This window comes from Myxocyprinus asiaticus, chromosome 50 (assembly GCF_019703515.2).
Source record: "Myxocyprinus asiaticus isolate MX2 ecotype Aquarium Trade chromosome 50, UBuf_Myxa_2, whole genome shotgun sequence".
NCBI lineage: Eukaryota > Metazoa > Chordata > Actinopteri > Cypriniformes > Catostomidae > Myxocyprinus > Myxocyprinus asiaticus.
In genome coordinates this window covers 6,480,393-6,502,288 of record NC_059393.1, presented here as the reverse complement: position 1 = coordinate 6,502,288, position 21,896 = coordinate 6,480,393, and the positions used below count along the sequence as shown (strand labels likewise).

The following is a 21,896-nucleotide window of genomic DNA, read 5'->3' as shown; positions in this document are numbered from 1 at the left end:
AGCTCCGCTTGCGTGTTTGTAAACAGTGGGTTGGCATTGAGGAATTTGAAGTCCGGTTTACGGTGTGTAATTGCTGAACCAATGTCCAAAAGTGTTTGTCTGTCGTAGACAATAAGGCAGACAACATCCAAGACAAAAAACATAAGAATTGTAAACAAAACAAACAAAACACTACCATGTTGTGTCGGAGCTCGCAACGCAGCAGCCATACTCGGCGCCATCTCAACACAACGTTGAGTGAGTGACAGATAGGGAACAGAGGTTACATCAGTAACCAAGATGTTTTTATAACTGTGACCTTAATTGTCTACCGTCTGTAAGCTGTTAGTGTCTTAATGACCGTTCCACAGGTGCATGTTTATTAATTTTTTATGGTTCATTGAACAAGCATGGAAAACTTTGTTTAAACCCTTTACAATAAAGATCTGTAAAGTTATTTGGATTTTTACAAAATTATCTTTAAAATACAGTGTCCTGAAAAAGGGACGTTTCTTTTTTTGCTGAGTTTATATATACATGTTTATTAATATTAATATAATATTTAAAACATTTTGGGCAACAGACCTCATTGACGATAAGATATTTTGTTTTAGACACAAGTAATGAATCATCCATAAAACGAGACGTTGCAATCCTTTTGAATGCTTTGAAATATCAGATTGTCTCAGTGGTAAGAACAAACTACATTATGCAAAATACTAGCCAGGTGTTAAAGCTAATTGTAGAGCCTGTTTCCAACATGTGTGGGCTTCACCTAATCTGTATCAGCCATATGCTATTTGCACTGCAGTTCATTATAATTTTTCTGGTGAAAACGGGCCATGTATTAACCGTGAAAAAACAAAAAACAAACACGATGTACTTAGCATAGAACATATATTTATAGATCTGTAAATCATGATCATGTTAAATTTTAGGTGTAACATTTAGTTGCGTTTAACATTAATGAACATTCATGTAATTATTCAGATTGTCTATTATAGGCTTTAGGAATTACCATGATCGAATGCACATATATAGTTGGATGTACTGTGTATGAATACATTTACATACCATTCAGTTTGCAATATTTTGTTTGACAATTCTTGGTCACCATACATGTTATGGCCATTTTGTTGCTTCAAACATTTTTTTTCAGTGTTTTGCATCATGAGCATTACATAACACTCCAAGACAGAGAGTCAAGTTAAAAGTAATTAATTTTTTAAAAACGCATCTTGAGTTCCATTACCCCTGTGCAGTATTATGTATGAAGACATCCATGAAATGGACTTAAAAGTAGTTCAAGTTCTGAAAATACATTTCCAGACCCTTTCATTCTATTCCACTCTATTGCGCTTCGTCTAGCTGTTTTTAAAGAAAGCATCCGGTGTGTACTCCCCCTAAAGGTATGTTCGCACACTGCATAAAGAAAACAATTTAGGTTCACTGTATAAGAAATAATTGAGAGATCTGGGCCCACAATCCTTCATTTTAAAACAAATCTATACTCCCATATATGAGCACCAAGTTGTGAAGAGTGTAAACAGAGAGTCTTGGTATTGAGCACTCCTCTAAAAACATATCGTTTGATCTCCAAAATACCTATTAGGCATTTAAGAGCTAATTAGTTAGCTTGATTCTGCAGAGTGAGGAATAGGAAAGTTTTGAAATGTACAGAATCCCTCTTTGTCCATCAATGATGCACAACTTGACTGTTGAGCCCAGTAATACGTTTTTATTTTATTTTACTTTTATGTTTAATGAAATCATATGATTCAGTGAAGTTTTAATACATTTTAGTAACCACAAAACTTAGATTACAAGTTAGTCAGAGCAGGTATTTATTATTATTGCCAATCAGAAGTTAGCAAACAGAAGTTACGCTAACCATTGCAACAGTAGCCAATTGCATGCTTTCACTATCAGTATTGGGTGGTACAAAACATAGCAAGTACTGTCAGTATGCATCACTTTTTTTATATAGATTTACATAACAAATATAAAAATAATGGTACTAATTTGTTAACATCATTTAGATAATCAAGATTTTGCTAACTATGCTAAATAGTAGCGCAACAATTTGCTTTATGCAACCTCGACCAATTAACACTCTGAAAAAAAAAAAAAAAACACCTATGAAAGGTATTTTTAAGCCTATGCTGGTAGTTATGTTTTGGAACATGGAAGATGTTTTCTATCCGGTCCAAGCTGGTCATTATCTGCTTGAATAGTCACCATGTTCCAGCTTGACCATTTTAGTTAGTATAAGTAGCTGGCAATAAAAGTATTACGGTGGTAGCTGGTTTGTTGCTGGTCCTATATGGTCTACCGGCTTGGACCAGCAAATTACCTGCTCAGACCAGATTGAAACCAGGTACCATGTTATCCACAGTTTTCCTGAGCAACCACTGGGCAGCGCCATGATGATTCTAATTGCCTGTTTTGTATTTCTGGTCTCGAGACACCAAGTAAAAACTGCCAAAATGAGCAATCCAGAGGAGAACAACCATTTAAGTGATACCTGGTGTAAAAAAAATATTTCAGGCTCAACTTGTGCTGTTGTTGGCTGTCATAGGAACACATAATAATTAATGATATCAGCATAACTAACCTCAGACCATCGCTTCATGTCATTCATGTCAGGTGATGCACTGTCTAAAAAATAAAAAATAAACGGTCATCTGTAGCATACTCTGTGAAGAATTGGCATGTTTTCTGACAATTTTTACTAATGTAATGTTTTACAGTAACATTTTATTTGTAGTAAAAACATAATAACCACAAAATCAGAATGGTTACTATCATGTTTACAATATATAGTCAAGTTTACTATATGTAAACTACAGTATTACTGTTGTAAAACCATGGTTAAGTGTGTGCAGATTCGGCTCATCTGCGGCTCTTCCATCTTTGCATCTTTCCCCGGTGATTTCTGCGTAATTACCAGTATACAGTTCTAGTGTCGAGCTATGTCTGCAAACAGTGCCTGTTTTGTAAACTTTTTTTGGCCTTCGCTGTTGTAAGGGAGACCTGAATAATGCAGGGGGCTTCTCGATCATCGGGACATTTTCCCCACTTGTCATTTTCAACAAAACAATGCTTGCAGAACAGTGATGTCATCAAGGTTGACCCACGTGAAACACAGGCAGAGTTTATCCATCTACAGATCCATTCAGGTGCATAAGCGGAGGTTGTAACTGTGTGTGTCTATTTGACGCTTTAATTTCTTTGCAAAACCTTGTGCTCCAGATGCATCAATAAACTTGAAGAAAACTTGCTTCCTTCTGCTCTGACAGTGTTCCCCAACTATGAAGATTGGTTTTCCCAGCAGGACAGTGCTCCATGCCACACAGCCAGGCCAATCAAGCTGTGGATGGAGGACCACCGGATCACACAGCCAGCCCAATCTCCAGACCTGAACCCCACTGAAAACCTCTGGAATGTGATCAAGAGGAAGATGGATGGCCACAAGCCATCAAACAAAGCCGAGCTGCTTGAATTTTTGCACCTGGAGTGGCATAAAGTCACCCAATAGCAATGTGAAAGACTTGTAGAGAGCATGCAAAGACGCATGGAAGCTGTGATTGAAAATCAGGGTTATTCCACCAAACACTGATTTCTGAACTCTTCGTAAGTTAAAACATTAGGATTGTGTTGTTTAAAAATGAATATGAACTTGTTTTCTTTGCATTATTTGAGGGCTGAAAACACTGCATCTTTTTTTGTTATTTTGACCAGTTGTCATTTTCTGCAAATAAATGCTCTTAATGACAATATTTTTATTTGGAATTTGGGAGAAATGTTGTCAGTACTTTATAGAATAAAACAAAAATGTTTGTTTTACTCAAACAAACACCTATACATAGTAAATCCAGAGAAACTGATAATTTTGCAGAGGTCTCTTAATTTTTTCCAGAGCTGTATATACGTATATATATATATATATATATATATATATATATATATATATATATATATATATATATATATATACTGTATACAGTGTATATCAGGGGTGTGCAGCAAAGCCATTATCTGTATTTGTATCTGTATCTGTTCATATGGCAAAATTATCTGTCTCTGTATTCGGATAGAACCGGGTGTGGGCGTGCTTAAACCGGAAGTGCGTCAAAACTAAATGAAATGCCCATTTTTAAGTGTTAGTCTTACATTTATAGATTCAATTATTAAAATATGCCTTTGTGGCAGCGGGGGTGTGGTCAAGCATCTCTCCGGAGAGAGAGAAAGCTGTAAGGGTGCTTACACCGGAGTTAAATTATGTCTAACACCTGTCTCTAATTTCAGTGAGCACGGGGAGAGCGGCATAAATAGAGCCACACCGCAGGTAGACGAGAGAGAGCCTGGGCACCAGAGACCCGATTGTGGAGTGAAGAGTTTATTGCAAAGTTGAGAGTTTGTTTTGTGAAGTAGTTTGTGTATTTTTAGACTGACTTATTGAACAACGGAAAAGCCCTGAGAGTGTGTATCTGCCGCAAAGAGGAAAATAAAAACACTTACCTGAACCAGGAAATCTGCTTCTCGCCTCCTCCTTCCACTGAGAAGTGTTACAGCCTTGTATAAGCCTTTTCATAATAATAGCCTAATTATTATTATTATTGTTGTTATACAATTATTATAAAAAAAATATATAATTTTATTATTTATTTTTTTTCTTACCAGATGAAGCTGAATTTGTAGGCTACATTAATTGTGGAATATGTTGTTAACTGTGGTTGCCTATCTGTCACTCACTCGACGTTGTGTTGATGTAATGACACTAGGGGTCACTCTTGGGAGCCCGAGACACCTCTGGTCTTTGATAAAAGGCCAATGAAAATTGGCGAGTGGTATTTGCATGCCACTCCCCCGGACATACGGGTATAAAAGGAGCTGGTATGCAACCACTCATTCAGATTTTCTCTTCGGAACCGAGAAAAATGAACGACTGTTCATTCGCCTCTGCTGGATCTGACGGCGCATTTCAGCGGATTCTCCCTCCTCTGCACTGGTGCACTGCAGAGAATGCCCTGGGTGCTTCGGCAGAAATAAGAGTATATTTCTCTAAAAGAGTGGCACACACGGAATGTCTTTTTAAAGATGCCTTTTCTTTGTGTGTTATTCCTGGTTGCGCTCATTATTTCTTGCCTTCTGACGGTCATGATCACTGTCTTTCGTGTCTGGGCACTGCTCATGCGGAGACAGCATTCGTGGATGGGTCATATACTCATTGCGAGAACATGTCCATGGCAACGTTGTGGTCGCGGCTTACCTCCATAAGAAAGCAAGCCACCCCAGAGGCTCCCCGCCTCGGTCCTTCTACCCACGGGTATGAGGCCAGCGCTGCTAGCACTGGGGGCGATTTGGGAATTTGGGGTATCCCCCCGCGGACCTCCCATTCCCCAGCACGATCGTCTGCCCCGATCGGGCTTCCCGGCTCGTCTCACAGCGAGTTTGACCTCTTATTCGGAGCCCGCGAAAGTGATGAGCTCTCGAGCGCAGCATCGGAGAGTGGGCTCGTCCAGTCGGACGTGGAAGCCTCAGCTGGGCTCCTCCCTTCGGGTGCGGTCGCCCGGTCACAGGCTGACGCAGAGATGACGACATGCTTTCCCGGGCAGCCACGAGCGTCGAGCTAGAGTGGAACCCTCCACTCTCCCCTGAACCCTCGTGGCTCGATGATTGGTTCCTGGGCTCGCAGCGCCACTCAAAGCCATGCCCCGCCCCCGTTCCTTTCTTCCTGGAAGCGCATGAAGAGCTGACATGGTCGTGGGAGGCACTTTTTACTGCCCGGTCCTGATTTTTCAGCTTCCCCGCCCTCACTACCCTCGATGGTGGGGCGGCCAAGGGCTATTCGGCAATCCCCCCGGTGGATAAAGGCGCTCGCAGTGCACCTATGCCCGCAGAGCGCCGCCACCTGGCATGGGTGCCCAAAGCTCCCTTCCAAGACCTGTAGGTTTATGTTGTCTCTGACGGCCAAGCCGCCTCTGCCCTGCATGCCATGGCTCTCCTGCAAGTCCACCAAGCCAAGGCGCTAAAGGAACTGCACAAGGGTAGTTCTGCCCCAGGATTGATGCAGGAACTGCTCTCGGCGACCGACCTTGCTCTCCGAGCGACGAAGGTCATGGCGCGGTCCCTCGGGCAGATGATGTCGACATTAGTGGTCCAGGAGCACCAGCTTTGGCTCAACCTGGTCGAGATGGGTGAGGCCGACAAGACACGGTTCCTTGCTGCCCCCATCTCCTAGGCTGGCCTATTCGGCGACACCATTGAGGACTTTGCCCAGCAGTTCTCGACAGTGAAGCAGCAGATGGAGGCTATCCATCATATCCTGCCCCGGCGCGGCTCAAGATCCTGCACCCCGTCTGCTCGTCACCAAGGGCGTCCCCCTGCAGTGTCTGCACCGGCTATGCCACAGCCCGCCCCTTCGGCCCGGCCCCGGCTTGGAGCCCACCACAGGAAGCAAACACCACCCATCTCACAGTCAGCCGCTAAGAACCCACGAAGGTCATCAAAGCGCCCCTGAGACGGGCGACCCAGTGTTGACAAAACCCACTCAACTGGAGCTGGTAGGAAGACCACTCCATTCCCCGGTGGAGGGCCGGGTGGAGAATCTTTTGTTGCCTTTATGTTTAATTTCACCACATGCCCAAGTGGCTGCGGTATCCAACAGTTCAGCAAAAGAGCGGTTTCCTCCTTCCCTGTGTCACATACCCAGTGTGCACGGTCTTCATCACGACCACCGTCCACGGGTTTTTCCTTGCAGGATTGGTGCTCCAGCGGCGGTCTCCCCACCCCTGCGCACCCAGCCGTGGCACACATCCGCCCCCGATGTGACAGTCTCCACTGGTTGTGAGAACAGGCCTCTTCCTCCCCCGTCCCAAGTTGTTCCGCAGGTGGTCGCAAGGAGCCAGGTAAGTGCTTCGATGTCCCTAGACTCAGCACGGCCATGACATGGTGTGGCACCTCGAGCTCTGCCCCGCCACAAGGCCCCACTTGCCGGTACATCCGACGACGTTGTCCCTTTGGTCCCCCTTGCGTGGAACTTGGATGTGTGGCTTGCACTTTCCAATCTGTCGCGATGGCTGGTCCGGACCATCCGACTCAGCTATGCGATTCAGTTCACCAGGCGTCCGCCCAGGTTCAGCGGTATCCACTTCACCTTGGTGAAGGACAAAAACACTGCTACCTTGCGCTCTGAGATCGCTACCCTCCTACGGAAGTTGAGATAGAACCTGTCCCTCCGGCCGAGATGAAGAAGGGGTTTTACAGCCCCTACTTCATTGTACCGAAAAAAGGTGGTGGGTTGCAGCCAATCTTGGACCTGCGAGTACTGAACCGGGCTTTACACAGACTCCCGTTCAAGATACTGATGCAAAGATGCATTCTAGTGAGCATCCGGCATCAAGATTGGTTTGCAGTGGTAGACCTGAAGGTCACATACTTCCACATCTCGATTCTACCTCGACACAGACCCTGTAATATAAATGTATATAATCTGAATGAGTGGTTGCATACCAGCTCCTTTTATACCCGTATGTCCGGGAGACTGGTATGCAAATACCACTCGCCAATTTTCATTGGCCTTTTATCAAAGACCAGAGGTGTCTCGGGTTCCCAAGAGTGACCCCTAGTGTCGCTACATCGACACATCATCGAGTGAGTGACAGATATGGAACCAAGGTAGTCAAGCTTTTTTTTTTTTTTGGAACAATTAAACGTTTTTGTTGTTGTTTTATTCCACTGGCTTAAGATGTTGTACCAGCTCAGACCATCTTGACCAAGATTTCCTACTTAGTCAGTAGTCCAACTGATCAACCACCTAGAACAGCATGGACCAGTTTTAAAAACCAGCCACCAATTTACGCTGGTTTTAGCAGGATTTTCTAGCAGGCTTATGCAATTGTACACAGTACTATAGCTATGTTTGTATTAACACATTTGAAACCCAAATTAAGTTCCAACTTAAGCATATGGTTGCTCTTCCAAGCTCATTTGGTGGCCACAATTTCTTGTCCCTCACTTTGAGAAATCTCATTTATTGAGTGTCCTGTCTGCTCTGGGAGCCTCTGGAAATCCAGGGGAGATATTCACAAACCGGAGGTGGCGGCAGTTTCTGTCAGTGACAGCTGGCATGACAGCAGCACCACAGCAGTGCTGATCAGTCTCCATCACCAACTGACTCTGCCGGTGTGAGGGCCAATTTACAAACATCAAGGGCCCGAGTATGTGATGAGAGCGAAAACACATGCTGCCGTCCCTGGAATAACAGTGTGTGCTGGGGGTAAAAGCATGTCAGGTCTCATGGATAACAGAGAAGAGTGGAGAGAGAGAGAGAGAGAGAGAGAGAGAGAGAGAGAGAGAGAGAGTTGCCTGTGGTCCAGGATCACGATCGTACAGGTTAACAGGCAATTAAAGAGGGCTGGATTGGAAAGTCTCTGCAAATTTGTAATCAATGTACAGTGAATTTGAACCAGAACACTTACAAATGAAGAGTTGCCACCAAATTGTTGCAAACTTGCTGCAAATTCGCCACATTCGCAAATTTGATTTTCACAGGCAAATAAGCTTATTATTTGCCACAAATGTTTGCCAGAATTTTGCAGTTCTTCACCAGTAGTGGTGAACCTGCAGCAAACCTTTAGCAACAATGAAGAGTTTACCGCAAAGCTCATTTGCATGTGAAAATTAATGAGTGGCAACTCTTTATATTTTGTAAGATAATGCACAAAATCAGTTTGAAATGATAGGCCTATTCACTTTTGCACAAAGTTCTGTGCCCAATTATTGTTTGTTTACACTGAATCTGTTGCACTGAACATTTATGCACATACTGTGTTCATGATATTCTCTTCAATAGAAGGCCCCACTTACCACATTGCAGCAGGATGTTTTTACATATGACATTTTGACACAGGTGTGGAGCATTTTCATGATCTCACCTCAGAAATCAATGGCCAGCCCTGTAGGCATAAAAGGCATGTTTTCTCCTTTCCTCTCTCTTTCAGAATAACTTTGGGAATGCTTTTTAAAGATTCTATTGGAAGGGAAAAGTCTGAGATCAGCTCTCCTCTGGGCAGTGGAGCGTTTGAATTTAAGCCAGCAATGGCACTTCTTGAAAATGACAGTCTCTTGATCCTTTCAAAAAAGAAAACGTAAATGGAAAATAGGTGAACCCTGTCCGTGGAGTTGCTATCATCATCATTAGAGTTTTCAATAGAAATATTCAGGGAGAATGTGAGGTACACTTCTTGTAGTTTTGGAACAAACCCTCTATACAAAACTCTGTATCATCAGTGTGAACGATTTTCAACATGAAACGGAATTCACAACCTATTTTACTTCCATTATGTGATGTGTTTCAGAGGAAAACAGGATATTCAATAAAAAAACAAAACAAATTGAAGATGGGACTTGGTTTAATTTATGGAGAATTGACCTTACAAAAATCGTAAATTCTGGCAAACTTGCTGTTATGTTGTCACAAACTTGCCGCAAATTTACCACACATTCTTTACTCATTATTTTCACATGAAAATGAGCTTTGCAACAAACTTTTAATTGTCACTAAAGGTTTGCTGCAGGGTCACCGCTATCGATAAAGAGCTTTTAACTTCTGGCAAACAATAATGAATGGGAAATTTGTAGCAAGTTTGTTATATTTCTAGATGTTTTGTAAGGGTTATTGGATTAGTTGGATTCGAGTCCACCTTAATTAAGTCCGGGTCAAGTCCGAGTCTTTAAACAATCGAGTCCGAGTTGAGTCTGAGTCCAAAAGGGGCCGAGTCAGACTCAAGACCGAGTCCATAACAGGCCAAGTCCGTGTCGAGTCCGGATTAATCTGTACATTAATCTGAATTAAAATTGTAACTGTAATTTCAACATCAATATTTTAAGCTTATATTAAACTTCACAACTAAAAAAAACAGTTTGACAATATAAATGTAACAAAAACGTCTTGGTTACTGATGTAACCTCTGTTCCCTGATGGAGGGAACGAGACGTTGTGTCGATGTAGTGACACTAGGTGTTCGATCTTGAGAGCCCCAATCACTTTTGCTTAAAATAGAAAAGGCCATTGAGAATTGGCGAGTGGAATTTGCATGCCACTCTCCACCCCCGGACATATGGGTATAAAAGGAGATGGCATGCACCACTCATTCAGGTTTATGCTGAAGGGCCGATAGAGAGTCCCGGTCATGTCAGCGGCCGGTTCAGCACTGCAGCAGGAGCGACACAACGTCTCGTTCCCTCCATCAGGGAACAGAGGTTACATCAGTAACCAAGATGTTCCCTGTCTGTCACTCACTCGATGTTGTGTTAATGTAGTGACACTAGGGGTTCCTATAGGAAATGCTGCAGGCGCTGAACCATGTCATGAGGTACGGAAGAGTGGACACGGGCAAGCTGCTGCATGCGAGCGCTCAACCACATCATGACCTTCCAGCGAGTTAGGTAAGGCATCTCCCTAGTCCCGTTAAGGGGGGAGGAGGCATTTACCCATGTAGGCTATCGGTGGTGCCTTTCCTGATTTTCTGTTAAGCAATTACCCGCCGAGCATTTTCTAGAATAGCGCTGGGAAGTGCTCTTCCCTCTCCAGGAAGGAGAGCACTATGGAGACCACATCCTACCGGAGGGAGGTTAACATGTGGAGAATACCTCACATGGACTTACCAATGGGGAAGTTCACATATGGAATGATACCACTGGAGGACCCTATCTACAGAGAGGGTACGCAGCCACAGTGGCCGAGGCAGAGAAAGATCTGGCGAGGGGAAACACAGGGTTCACCTAAGGGGAAACCGAACAGTGGAAACTCATCATACGGGATTACCAATGGGGAATCACCACACATGGAGCACTGAGCCCGACCACACAGGCTCAGCTGAAAAGGGGCATACCACGAGTACTGGGCCTGGTGTCATTACTCCTCTGCCAAGTTCGTCACCGTACAGTGCTTAAGAATTAAAGAGGTGTCCGGGGTTCACTGGATACGGGGAACTGTTGTGGACAAAAAGGCGCACATTGTCACCTTTGAAAAAGGGGAAAGGCGCAATGCAAGCGATACACCCAACCGGCTGCCTGGTCTACCTGCTGTTACTGCGTAACACTCGGGTTGAAACCGGGTCTCGCAAAGGTGTTGGGTGTAACCCAACCCGCAGCTCTGCATATGTCTGCTAGAGAAAAGCCCACTGATAATATTGGGGCCATGTTGTCACGGACATGATTTTCTAGTTAATTTGCGGGAAACCACACAATGCAGGGCAGTTCTGCGTGCTTCTCATGTACCTAAATCCCTGATGCATCCATGTGCATCTCGCAGCTGCTGACGCAGAAGATAAAAAAAATCAGTCTGAATCAGACTGCAATCAGTCTGAAATCTTTAAATACCAACCAAAGAAAATTTCAATGAGCTCTTCTTTAACTGCAAAAACATGGAGAATAATCATTTTGAGTCATAAATTGAGTCATTTTATACATCAGAAGCTGATTGGATCTTGACTATGCTCACTAAAGCCCATGTTCAGACCTGAATACGAGTTTGCTAAAAAATGCAGTGCCTAAATAGCTATGTTTGGATATTGGTTAAGGTCAACATGAAATGGCATTTGAAGCACATGTTTGCTTTCTGAGTGAAACAAGATGCAATGCGAACGTCAGTAGGGTAATTTTGATTCCATGTCAACTTTTAAAACATTTGTCGTCCAATCAGACTGATTGATCATCATAATAGTTTCAACATGTGTTAGAGTCATAATGTTGTATCTGTAACAAACAAACAGTTCTTGTGTGGGATGTTCTGTTCTGAGCAAACGGGGACAGCCTGATTCGTTCTTATGCTTTTTTTACCTCTTTCAGCGGGTGCCAATCAGCCCACAGACATCTATTCACTATAATTACATGCTGTGCTTATCTGAGTAGCATATGCTCCAGCATGGTTTCCATTAGTTTTTTTACAGAATTAAAGTTTGATAATAATAAGAGTGACAGCCATTTCCTCATGTATCTCTGGCAAGAAAACACCCCTACTTCCTTTCATTATTCATCCATCCATTCAAAAATCAGAGCAGCTCTTGATTGGGATAGAGTCTTGACTTTCAGCATGCTTGATTATTACCTGTTTAAGGTGCAAATAATATAATGGATTTCAGGTGGAGCTGACTTATAAAAGTGCCATGAAAAATGCATGCAGTAATGCACTAAGACATACAATGAAAGTAAACAGGTCCAATACACAAAACATAAAATACAATATAAAAGTAAATCCACAATGCATAATACGTGTTAACATGACTTTAGTGTGATAAATCACTAGCCAACCATATCTTTGTGTAGTTATCCAGCATCTCAACTCCATTGTCATAACAACATAATGCTGGTAAACCATGTAGGCGAAAATCCTGGAAACTTTCACACGATGTAAAGGATACAAAAAAGAGAGGTTACATGACTTTGAGTTTTAGTTTTTCATCATTTTCTTCTGTTTTTGAACAAGCCGCCATGTTATCCTGTCCATGATAAGACACATGGCAATTAGAAGCGATGGAGTTAGCTCTACGCCTAAAGAACAAGCCTCCCTTCATAACTGCTGCTTCATGTCTGCAGCCAAGAAATGCTCATGCCGGTCTGGTTCTGATGAGTCACTGTGACTTCAATCTCACAACAGTGTTTAGTTTTAGTATGTTCTGCGAGTGCAGATACGTTGTCATGTCTGCCAGTGATTTTGAATTCTCTGCTCAATGCAAGCTCACTGTATCTATCTGTCGGTCTGTCTGTCTGTCTGTGTACATATATATACATTATATATATTATATATACACACAAGGGATGTGGCCGAATACCCTATTCGTAAAGGCATGAATAATGAATTAAAAACAAATGAATTCATATATATAAAAAAATATTTGTATGACTGATTATCCAAAAAGTACAAGGATAAAGCGACATTTTAAATAAACATATCCAAACTTACAACGAATTTATAAATCTGTGCAGCCAATATTTCTAAAGCGTAAACCTGATGAATGAAAATGCGCACATTGTGATTTCAGATCGGATGGGCGTGGTCTTAACTCCATTTGTGGTCTCTATTAATTGTGAACGTCTGGAGCTTATCAAGTGTAATATTAAGATATGACATAATATACACTTTCCACTTCTTGAAATGTTTATGTTAATGTATCACATGATTCACACGTAATGATTCCCATGTATTTATTTATAGCCTAAGTTTGAGCGCGATGTTAAATTCCTGACCTGAAGTTATTTCTCGTCGGAGCTCATCTAGTTGTCTCTTAAAGTTGACCACATTTATATCCACATCAGAGATTAGGGTAATTATCTGGTTAAGACTTTTTTTTCCATAAAAAATTTAAATGCTCCATATAGTATGCATCTATTAGGAATATTCTTCCTTATGTAAAATGAAGAAACTTCATCTTCTTCTTCTGTAAACTGTGCTAAATTTGAAAATGTTTAGTGTTCTTGAACTCTGGTAAGGCGCTATATAAATGTAATATTAAAAATAATATAAAAAATTATTTCAGACTCGAGTCTCGAGATGGGCATGGCGCCGCGGGAAACATCGTGTGGTCATCATGCCGGTCTGTCACCGTCTTTTCAGCCCTTGGACCGACCTCTCATTTCTACGGGCAGGTGTTCCCCTAGAGCAGGTCTCCAGGTGCATCGTGGTCGTGACAGATGCCTCCAAAACGGGCTGGGGCGCTGTTTGCAACCGGCACGCAGCCGCCGGCTTATGGACGGGCCCATGACTGCATTGGCACATCAACTGCCTCGAGTTGTTGGCAATTCTGCTCTCCCTGTGGAGGTTTTGGCCGTTGATCCAGGGCAAGCACGTGTTAGTCCGGACAGACAACACGGCAATGGTAGCATATGTCAACCACCAAGGTGGCCTGCGCTCTCGTTGTATGTCACAACTCGCCCGCCGTCTCCTCCTCTGGAGTCAGCAGCACTTCAAGTCGCTACGAGCCACTCACATCCCGGGCGACCTCAACACTACAGTGGACGCGCTGTCACGGCAGGTTACCCTCAGGGGAGAGTGGAGACTCCACCCTCAGTTGGTCCAACTGATTTGGAGTCAGTCATTTTGCAGGTCGTCCTGGTAGCACCCTACTGGCCCACCCAGATGTGGTTCTCGGACCTCACGCTCATCGTGACAGCCCCCATCTGGCGAATTGCCCTGAGGAAGGACCTTCTTTCTCAGGGACGGGACACCATCTGGCACCTGCGACCAGACCTCTGGAATCTCCATGTCTGGCCCCCTGGACGGGACACGGAAGACAAGTGGCCTACCTCCGGCGGTGGTAGACATGATCACTCAGGCTAGGGCTCCCTCTACGAGGCGCCTGTATGCCTTGAAGTGGCGTCTGTTCGCTAAGTGGTGTTCTTCCCAATGCAAAGACTCCCAGAGATGCGCAGTCGGGTCAGTGCCTTCCTTCCTGCAGGAGAGGCTGGAAGGGCATCTGTCCCCCTCCACCTTGAAGGTGTTTGTAGCTGCTATTTCGGCGCATCACGATGCAGTAGAGGGTAAGTATTTGGGGAAGCACAACTTGATCATCAGGTTCCTGAGAGGTGCTAGGAGGTTGAATCCCTCTAGACCATGCCTCGTCCCCCCGTGGGACCTCTCTGTAGTCCTTCAGGGTCTATGGGGAGCTCCCTTTGAGCCCTTGGAGTCAACTGAGCCTAAGGCACTCTCTTTGAAGACTGCCCTCCTGACTGCGCTCACTTCTATCAAGAGGGTAGGGGACCTGCAGGCGTTCTCTGTCAGCGAATCATGCCTGGAGTTTGGTCTGGGTTACTCTTACGTGATCCTGAGACCCCGACCGGGCTATGTGCCCAAGGTTCCCACGACCCCTTTTAGGGATTAGGTGGTGAACCTGCAAGCGCTGGCCCAGGAGAAGGCAGACCCAGCCTTGGTGTTGCTGTGTCCGGTGCAAGCTTTACGCATCTATTTGGATCGCACGCAGAGTTTTAGAAGCTTCGAGCAGCTCTTTGTCTGCTTTGGTGGACAGCGGAAAGGAAGCGCTGTCTCCAAACAGAGGATCACCCACTGGGTCATTGACGCCATCACGATGGCATATCAGGCTCAGGACGTGCCACCCCCTGCGGGGTTATGAGCCCATTCTACCAGGAGTGTGGCGGCCACCTGAGCCCTGGCCAGTGGCGCCTCTTTGGCAGACATCTGCAGAACAGCGGACTTGGCAGCACCCAACACCTTTGTGAGGTTCTACAATCTCCGGGTTGAGCCGGTCTTGTCCCGAGTAGTGGCAGGCACGAGCAGGTAAATTCTGGGACAACTGGCTGGGTGTACCGCTTGCGCATAGCGCCTTTTCTCTGCCTTGAGGGGAAGACATGCGCTCTTGACTCCCAGTAGTGTTCACAGACTGTGATCCCTTGATGACTTTCCTCTTTAGCCCTGTGGCAGTTGAGTTTGCGGAGAAACTCGCTGCTGGCTCAGTAAGTGCTCTAATGAGGCCCTGTACTGAGGTAGGTGCTCCACATGTGCTGGTTCCCCCGAAGGCAACCCCATGTGATATTTTCTGCAAAATTGTTTCCCTGTCAGTAAACTGCATCTTCCTTGGGCAGGGGTCCCTCTGCCCCCGGTCACCATGCTTTGTAGAAACTCCTCCCCCTTTGGGTAGGACCTACCATGGGAACTCTCCACATGACATACTTCAAACAAGACTCTGTAAGACCATGTAATGTGGTCTCCATGGTGTCTTCCCCTTGGGAGGGACACCCCCCGATGCAGACACTTATGGCTCCCGGTCAGTTAACAAATTCCACTCTTTTTGGGGAGAAAAGAGAGGGAAAAGAGGCCTCGGCTGGGCTAGCCTGTCCATGCAGTTGGGCAGTCGACTTGTTCCTGATGGACCATTCGACGCTCATAAAAGCGTTGGGGGAGGTTACGTGATGGCCTGGTGCACTGGCTACAAGGCACACAGCAGTCTGCCTGTCACACACCGCCAGTTCATGCAACACAGTTCAGCTAGTTGTGGTGTTTTGTATAGGGACCCCAGATGGGGAAAGTCCTGGTTACTTTCGAACCCTCCATTCCCTGATGGAGGGAACGAGATGTTGTGTCCCTCTTGCCACAATGCTGAACTACCTGCTGAAATGGCCGGGACCTGGTCTCGGCTCCTCAGCACAAAACCTGAATGAGTGGTTGCATACCAGCTCCTTTCATACCCGTATGTCCGGGGGAGTGGCATGCAAATTCCACTCGCCAATTCTCATTGGCCTTTTTTAAAAAAAGCAGAGGTGTCTGGGGCTCCCAAGAGTGACCCCTAGTGTCACTACATCAACACAACATCTCATTCCCTCCATCAGGGAACGAAGGTTACGAAGTAACCAGGATGTTTTAATAGGTTCAAATATCAACTAATATTAATGGACAAGCATCATATTTCTGAGTACATTGTGAAGGGACATATTTTACAATACACAACATTTTTTTTTTAATTTGCATGCTTTTCATTTAGCCAGGATCTAGTCAATAGTATTGATTCTGTCATTAATTACTCTAGATAGTCCAGAGTGTTTACATTGACTTAACCACAGGATACAGGCCAAAATACAAGCATATACAACTGAATATAGAACTCATAATTAGCACAGCTTCAGTATTTATGCATATAATTTTATGTTTTATGTTCTGCTTAAATTTTGATTATTGTCTGAATAATTGCACCTACAATATGAAAAAAGAATTAACAGTATTTATACCAGATATAAATTGCACTGGTCATTAATGTGGTACCAGAGTGGTACTAAACAACCAAATTTGCATTTTGGGTGGCAGAAAATATGGTATTTTTCTGCATGCAAATTCAAATTCAGCTTGTGAAATTTTCAGGTATTGGGTTAGTATTTTTTATTGATGTTAGTATTTACCCTGGGATGCAAATAGTGCATACCATTGTTAACTCTTAGTGCAAATACCCTCTGTCAATAAATAAATAAATAAAATAGACCTTGCATGCACACTTCTGCATTGCTGTTTTGAATATTCCCAAATTTTGCTTTACAATCTTGATGCATGTATATTCTATCTTGTAGCTCACTAGGTACTGGAGAGCAGTCAGCCTGAACTAGCGGTGATGAGCCAAGAGAAGTTTATGTAATTGAGAATTCTGTTACAGAGGAGAATGTGCTTTGTATTCAGAGATGCTGTGCTAATAAGCTGAAGTCAATGAGCCTGACATTACTCTTCAGGTATAGAAAGAAAAAATCCAGGAAAACCATGGTAACTTTCATACTTTTCAAAATTCTGCAGCATGTTTCTCCATATGGTGTCAGGTTTATAACTTTTTAATCAGCAAAACAGCATTGTAGTAACTCACAGAAAAAAAAAAAAAAAAAAGAAAAGAAAAAGAAAAACTGTATGTTGTAGCATCCTCTGCTGAAAATCCATCTTAAACCAGAACAAGGTGGCTAGCCTGGCCAAGCTGATCCAACAGCTAAACCAGCTAAAGCCAGCGTGGCCAGGCAGGGAGAACAGCTAAGCCATCCTAAACCAGAGAACTACCATCCTAAACCACCTTACCCTAATTAACCCTGACCCCAACTTCACCATAACCCTAAACCTAGAAGCAGTAAACCATACAATTTTTTTTTTTTTTTCCTTCAGCATGGAATATGATTTGCTTGTCTAGCTGATCTCCCATTCTGGCCAAGTTGGTATTTTGATGGTTTTACCACCTGACCAACTCTGTTTCAATTGCTCAAAATCCCTCTGAAACTACCTCTTTTTTCATCGGTAAGGCATGGTCTTTCATTCAGAAATTAGCGAGTAGTATTTACCTGTGCACTTTCTGCTAGTGTCTTCTCTCTTGGAAGAGCTCAAGAGCTTGCAGTTGAAGTTCTCCTCCCAGAACTCAGCAAACCAGACGTTCCTCCTGTTGTTCTCCAGCGTACGTGACATAAAGTAGGCATCAAAACCTGAAAAGGACAATGCAGATCCGTCAGTGATGATATCAGGTGATTGGTAACTTTAAAGCCTTTTAACATTTAACTTAATTTAACACAGTAAATAAATTAGCTAGTCTTATTTTTTCTACCAAATAAACCAAATTGTGTACTGGTACTGTGTGTGCAGTTTGTCTCGGTTTCAGCTGAGTCATTACCTTGTGGAAAAGGCCAGCATTGCTGGTTGCCAATGGTTTCCCAGTCAGGCTTCTTAACTAGTTTAACCAGCAAGACTTCCTTAGTTGACCATCTTTAACAGCTTAAGGTTTTACATCACTAAGATTATTAACCAGCTAGAAGAGCACTAAACAGTATTAACCAGAGTGGACCAGCATGGAAATTTATGCTGGACTAAGCTGGTCTTTTAGGCTGGGTAGTTTTGGTTGGGAGCCTAGACATCTTGTCTTGTGTATGTTAGAGTGAATTTAACCTGAGACCAGTTTATATTCAAAGGTGAGGTCAATTTGTTTGTTGTTGTTTAGATGCCGAACAAATCAGGATCAGGTATCTGAACCTTTCTTAGAGTATAACAACAATTCAGCTTTGCATGTCATGTGTATTTGGCATAAAATTTGGGCACAACATTGTATACTTCTGTAAGGTTTTATCGCATCAGACTTTACGTGAGCAGGCCTTAACACAGCTGCGTGAGAGTGCAAGTTCCACTTTCCCTGCAACAATATCCTTACTTAAAATGCACCCCATCAAGTAGCAGAGAATTTAATCAGACCTTTGGCCATTAGCAGACAAACAAAAACATTTATCAAACTGGGTACTTGAGAAGATGCTTTGCTTCTGTCCTTGCTGCCCAGCATCAAGGCTAATAACATGCCTCATCTAAATAGGTTTTTGGTGTAATGAGGCTTTCACAAGCAAGTCTTCATCCACCGTGCAGCTACAAGGACAAAGGTCAGCAAAGCATTTAATTTTGCAAGAGGCCTCGGCTAACCTTACATAGTCATAGCTCATTTAAACTCTGTTTGCTTCCACTCTGCAGACTGCAATGGATGCAAGTTCAAATCTGTCTTGCCTCTAGTTTGAAAATAAGTGCTAAGAGAGAGATAAGGTTTTATCATAAAGCTGCTACAGCAAGGCTGCCCTAAGCCAGTCTCTAGATGTGACTGAAGTCATTTTACACTCCTGGGCATTGCATTCTCTTGAACTGGAGCAAGTATCTGGCCTATCTGTGGCTGTTTCTGGCCTAAGCCAGTTGTAAAACCATGAATAATTGGGTGTATTTATGTAACAATTTAAATACAATGAAAAAAAAAATGTTGAGAAAACTTTTGACCAAAGTACAGTACCTTGCACAACTACTGTACATTGTTTAGCTTAAATGGTTTTATGATTGATTTGCACAGATCTTCGTTCTGCTAATGTTTTATGAATGAGACCCGATATTCATAATCAAATGTCCCTATAGCTCATTTAGTAGAGCATGGCGTAAGCAATGTTAAGGTTATGGGTTCAAATCCCAAGGGAACACACAACAAATGCACTGTAGTTCACTTTGGATTGTCTGCCAAATGTATAAATGTCACAATTACAGCATACTGGATGAGCTTTGAAATATTTGTATTTTCTGTTCAAATGACCACAAATTAAAATGTTCTTCAGGTTGATTGATGCACTTTTGGTGTTTATTTGTCAGATGTACTGGACAAAGTGTGTTCTTATTACTCCACAGGCATACTTGACTCAGAATCGTTTCCTCAGCAGGTTTGCATGCTCTCTCATACATTTTACTAATTGCTGCTTCTCTGTATACAGGCCGTACACACAACAAATTCCCAAAGGCTTGTCTGTTTTATTTTCTCTGTGTCTAGAGGACAAAACTCAGAGCTTCACCTTATGTTTAAACCACTCAACATCTGCTCTGTCTGGTGTATTGCCGAGTAATTAGCAGGCAGCCTGTGAACCTCCTCTGCGATGGGAGTCAAGACCTGTCCTTGCTAGCCAATAATGTCACTTGTTTATAAATATTAACAATGCATCTAAAATAAGAATTGCATCTTGAAATGATCCATAACAGTGTGGCATCACATTCATAATTTATCCACCTAATGTGTTTAAATGGACGAAGTCTCTTTGTCTTGAAGTTGTGATTAACCATTTTTTTCCTTTGAAATGTCCCTTGATTGAAGAGGCTAATTGCAAAGCTGCAAATGATAGCAAGCACTCTGAGATGTTATTCCCTAATGAAAGAGCCATCCATCTATCCATCCATCCATTGTCCATCCATCCATCCATCCATCCATCTGATTGTAAATGCTTGTGTGTAGAACTAATCCTAGAAAAAGCCAAAGGAAATGTTACTAGTTAATTTATGACACACTGTTTCAGTATTATGTAATGTGGACCATCAGCCATTCAGCTTTCAACCAGCTAATGAAATTGCTGTGGTTTTCATAGATTTTAAGGTTAATGTCAATCAACCAAATTTTTGAAAATTCCCAGGCTTAAATTTTGATATTGTTAACACTTCTGAGAGAAAAAAAAAAAAAAAAGAAAAAAAAAGAGGTGTGATATGTATATATAGAAAGAAAAAGAAAAAGCATTGTAAGAAAATCAGTAGAAATACAATAAAGTTTCACCTCCACTGGTGTTTTGACCCCTAGTGATGCATTGCAAAGTTTTGCAGAAGTTCATTTCTGAAATCCAAAAACTAGATATAGGTATTGCATAAGAACCATATGTGTCGCTTATTCTTAATAATAGTGTATGCTTGGACTCTTAAAAATAAATGTTTTAACATTCAGTTTTTTATGTGAATAAATAAATAATAGTTTCAACATTATTTGTACTTCAGACCTTTGTTTTGTTGGACAAGACACACTAGCTTCATATCATGTTACAAACATTTTATGAAAATGGTTTTCGACCATTGAAAATTGGTACATTTTACAATTTACGGATGAAGCCACATTGTGAGACCCATATCTCTGGGATTGATTTAACCTTATAGGGCCTTAAGATTTGTTCTTAACCAGAATCAATATATCTTTAATTATTCTGATGTCACAGGCACTCCAACCTATTTATTTATGTATTTATTTATTTCATTTTATGATTCACATCATTCGCATATTATGCTACAAGGGTGCTGAGGTCAACTGATTTTAGTAAATAAAATAAAATAACATACAATTTTTAAAGAATGTATGGATAGTAATATCAAACTGTAATGCAGTCAGCAAACCTCAAACTATTTTATAGCCATTCAGTTATGTAAGGGATAATTTATTGTCAACCACAAAATAAACTCTGACAGATTGTTCAGGACCCTGACAAAAAAAAAAAAAGTTCCATAAATTATTAGATAAATTATTATGTGAGCAGAAAGAGACCACCTAGTCAAATTAGATGTGAAAACAGCACCATCAGAGATTGGTTGACTGCCAAAATGATTATACAGTTTAACAATCAGCACACAAAAATATCTGACCACAGAATGTCGCAGCTGACCCATTAGAATCAAGTATTCAAGAAGTATCCACACGCTGTGTACTAATTTACAGTATATATTCCTCTATATATCACAAATTTGCATGAAAAAGATGCATTCAATTCCTCCAAAACACATGTAGGCTGGAATATTTGGGTTTTCAGATTTTCAACAGGCACCATAATGGAAGATTAATTCATGTGAAGGCCTATGCCACTTCCCTCTAATCCCATTACCCATGGTCAATCCATTGTCATTGGAAACATCACAATTACTAAGACATCTACCACAACTACTTTGCCCATCCTGAAACCAATTTAAAACTCATTAGTCTACCTTAAAGTCAACATGAAACATCCTATCTTATCATGAATATCCTATTTCCGAGAAACAGGATGTTTAACGAGATTTTTTTTTCTTTAGTATGGAACTTGATTTCACCTATTAGGAACTGACTGGATCATGAAAAGTTTGTGTTATATACCAG

At 42.4% G+C, this 21,896-nt stretch overlaps 1 protein-coding gene across 3 annotated transcripts in view; it reads right to left on the bottom strand.

The window, feature by feature from the left end:
- LOC127438682 (metabotropic glutamate receptor 7-like) overlaps nt 1-21,896 on the bottom strand; it is a 369,836-nt gene that overhangs the window by 124,473 nt on the left and 223,467 nt on the right. For all 3 annotated transcript variants that reach the window (XM_051694434.1, XM_051694432.1, XM_051694435.1), the window contains exon 5: nt 17,800-17,937. In XM_051694434.1, the coding sequence (XP_051550394.1) occupies nt 17,800-17,937 (138 nt within the window). The remainder of the gene's footprint in view (nt 1-17,799; nt 17,938-21,896) is intronic.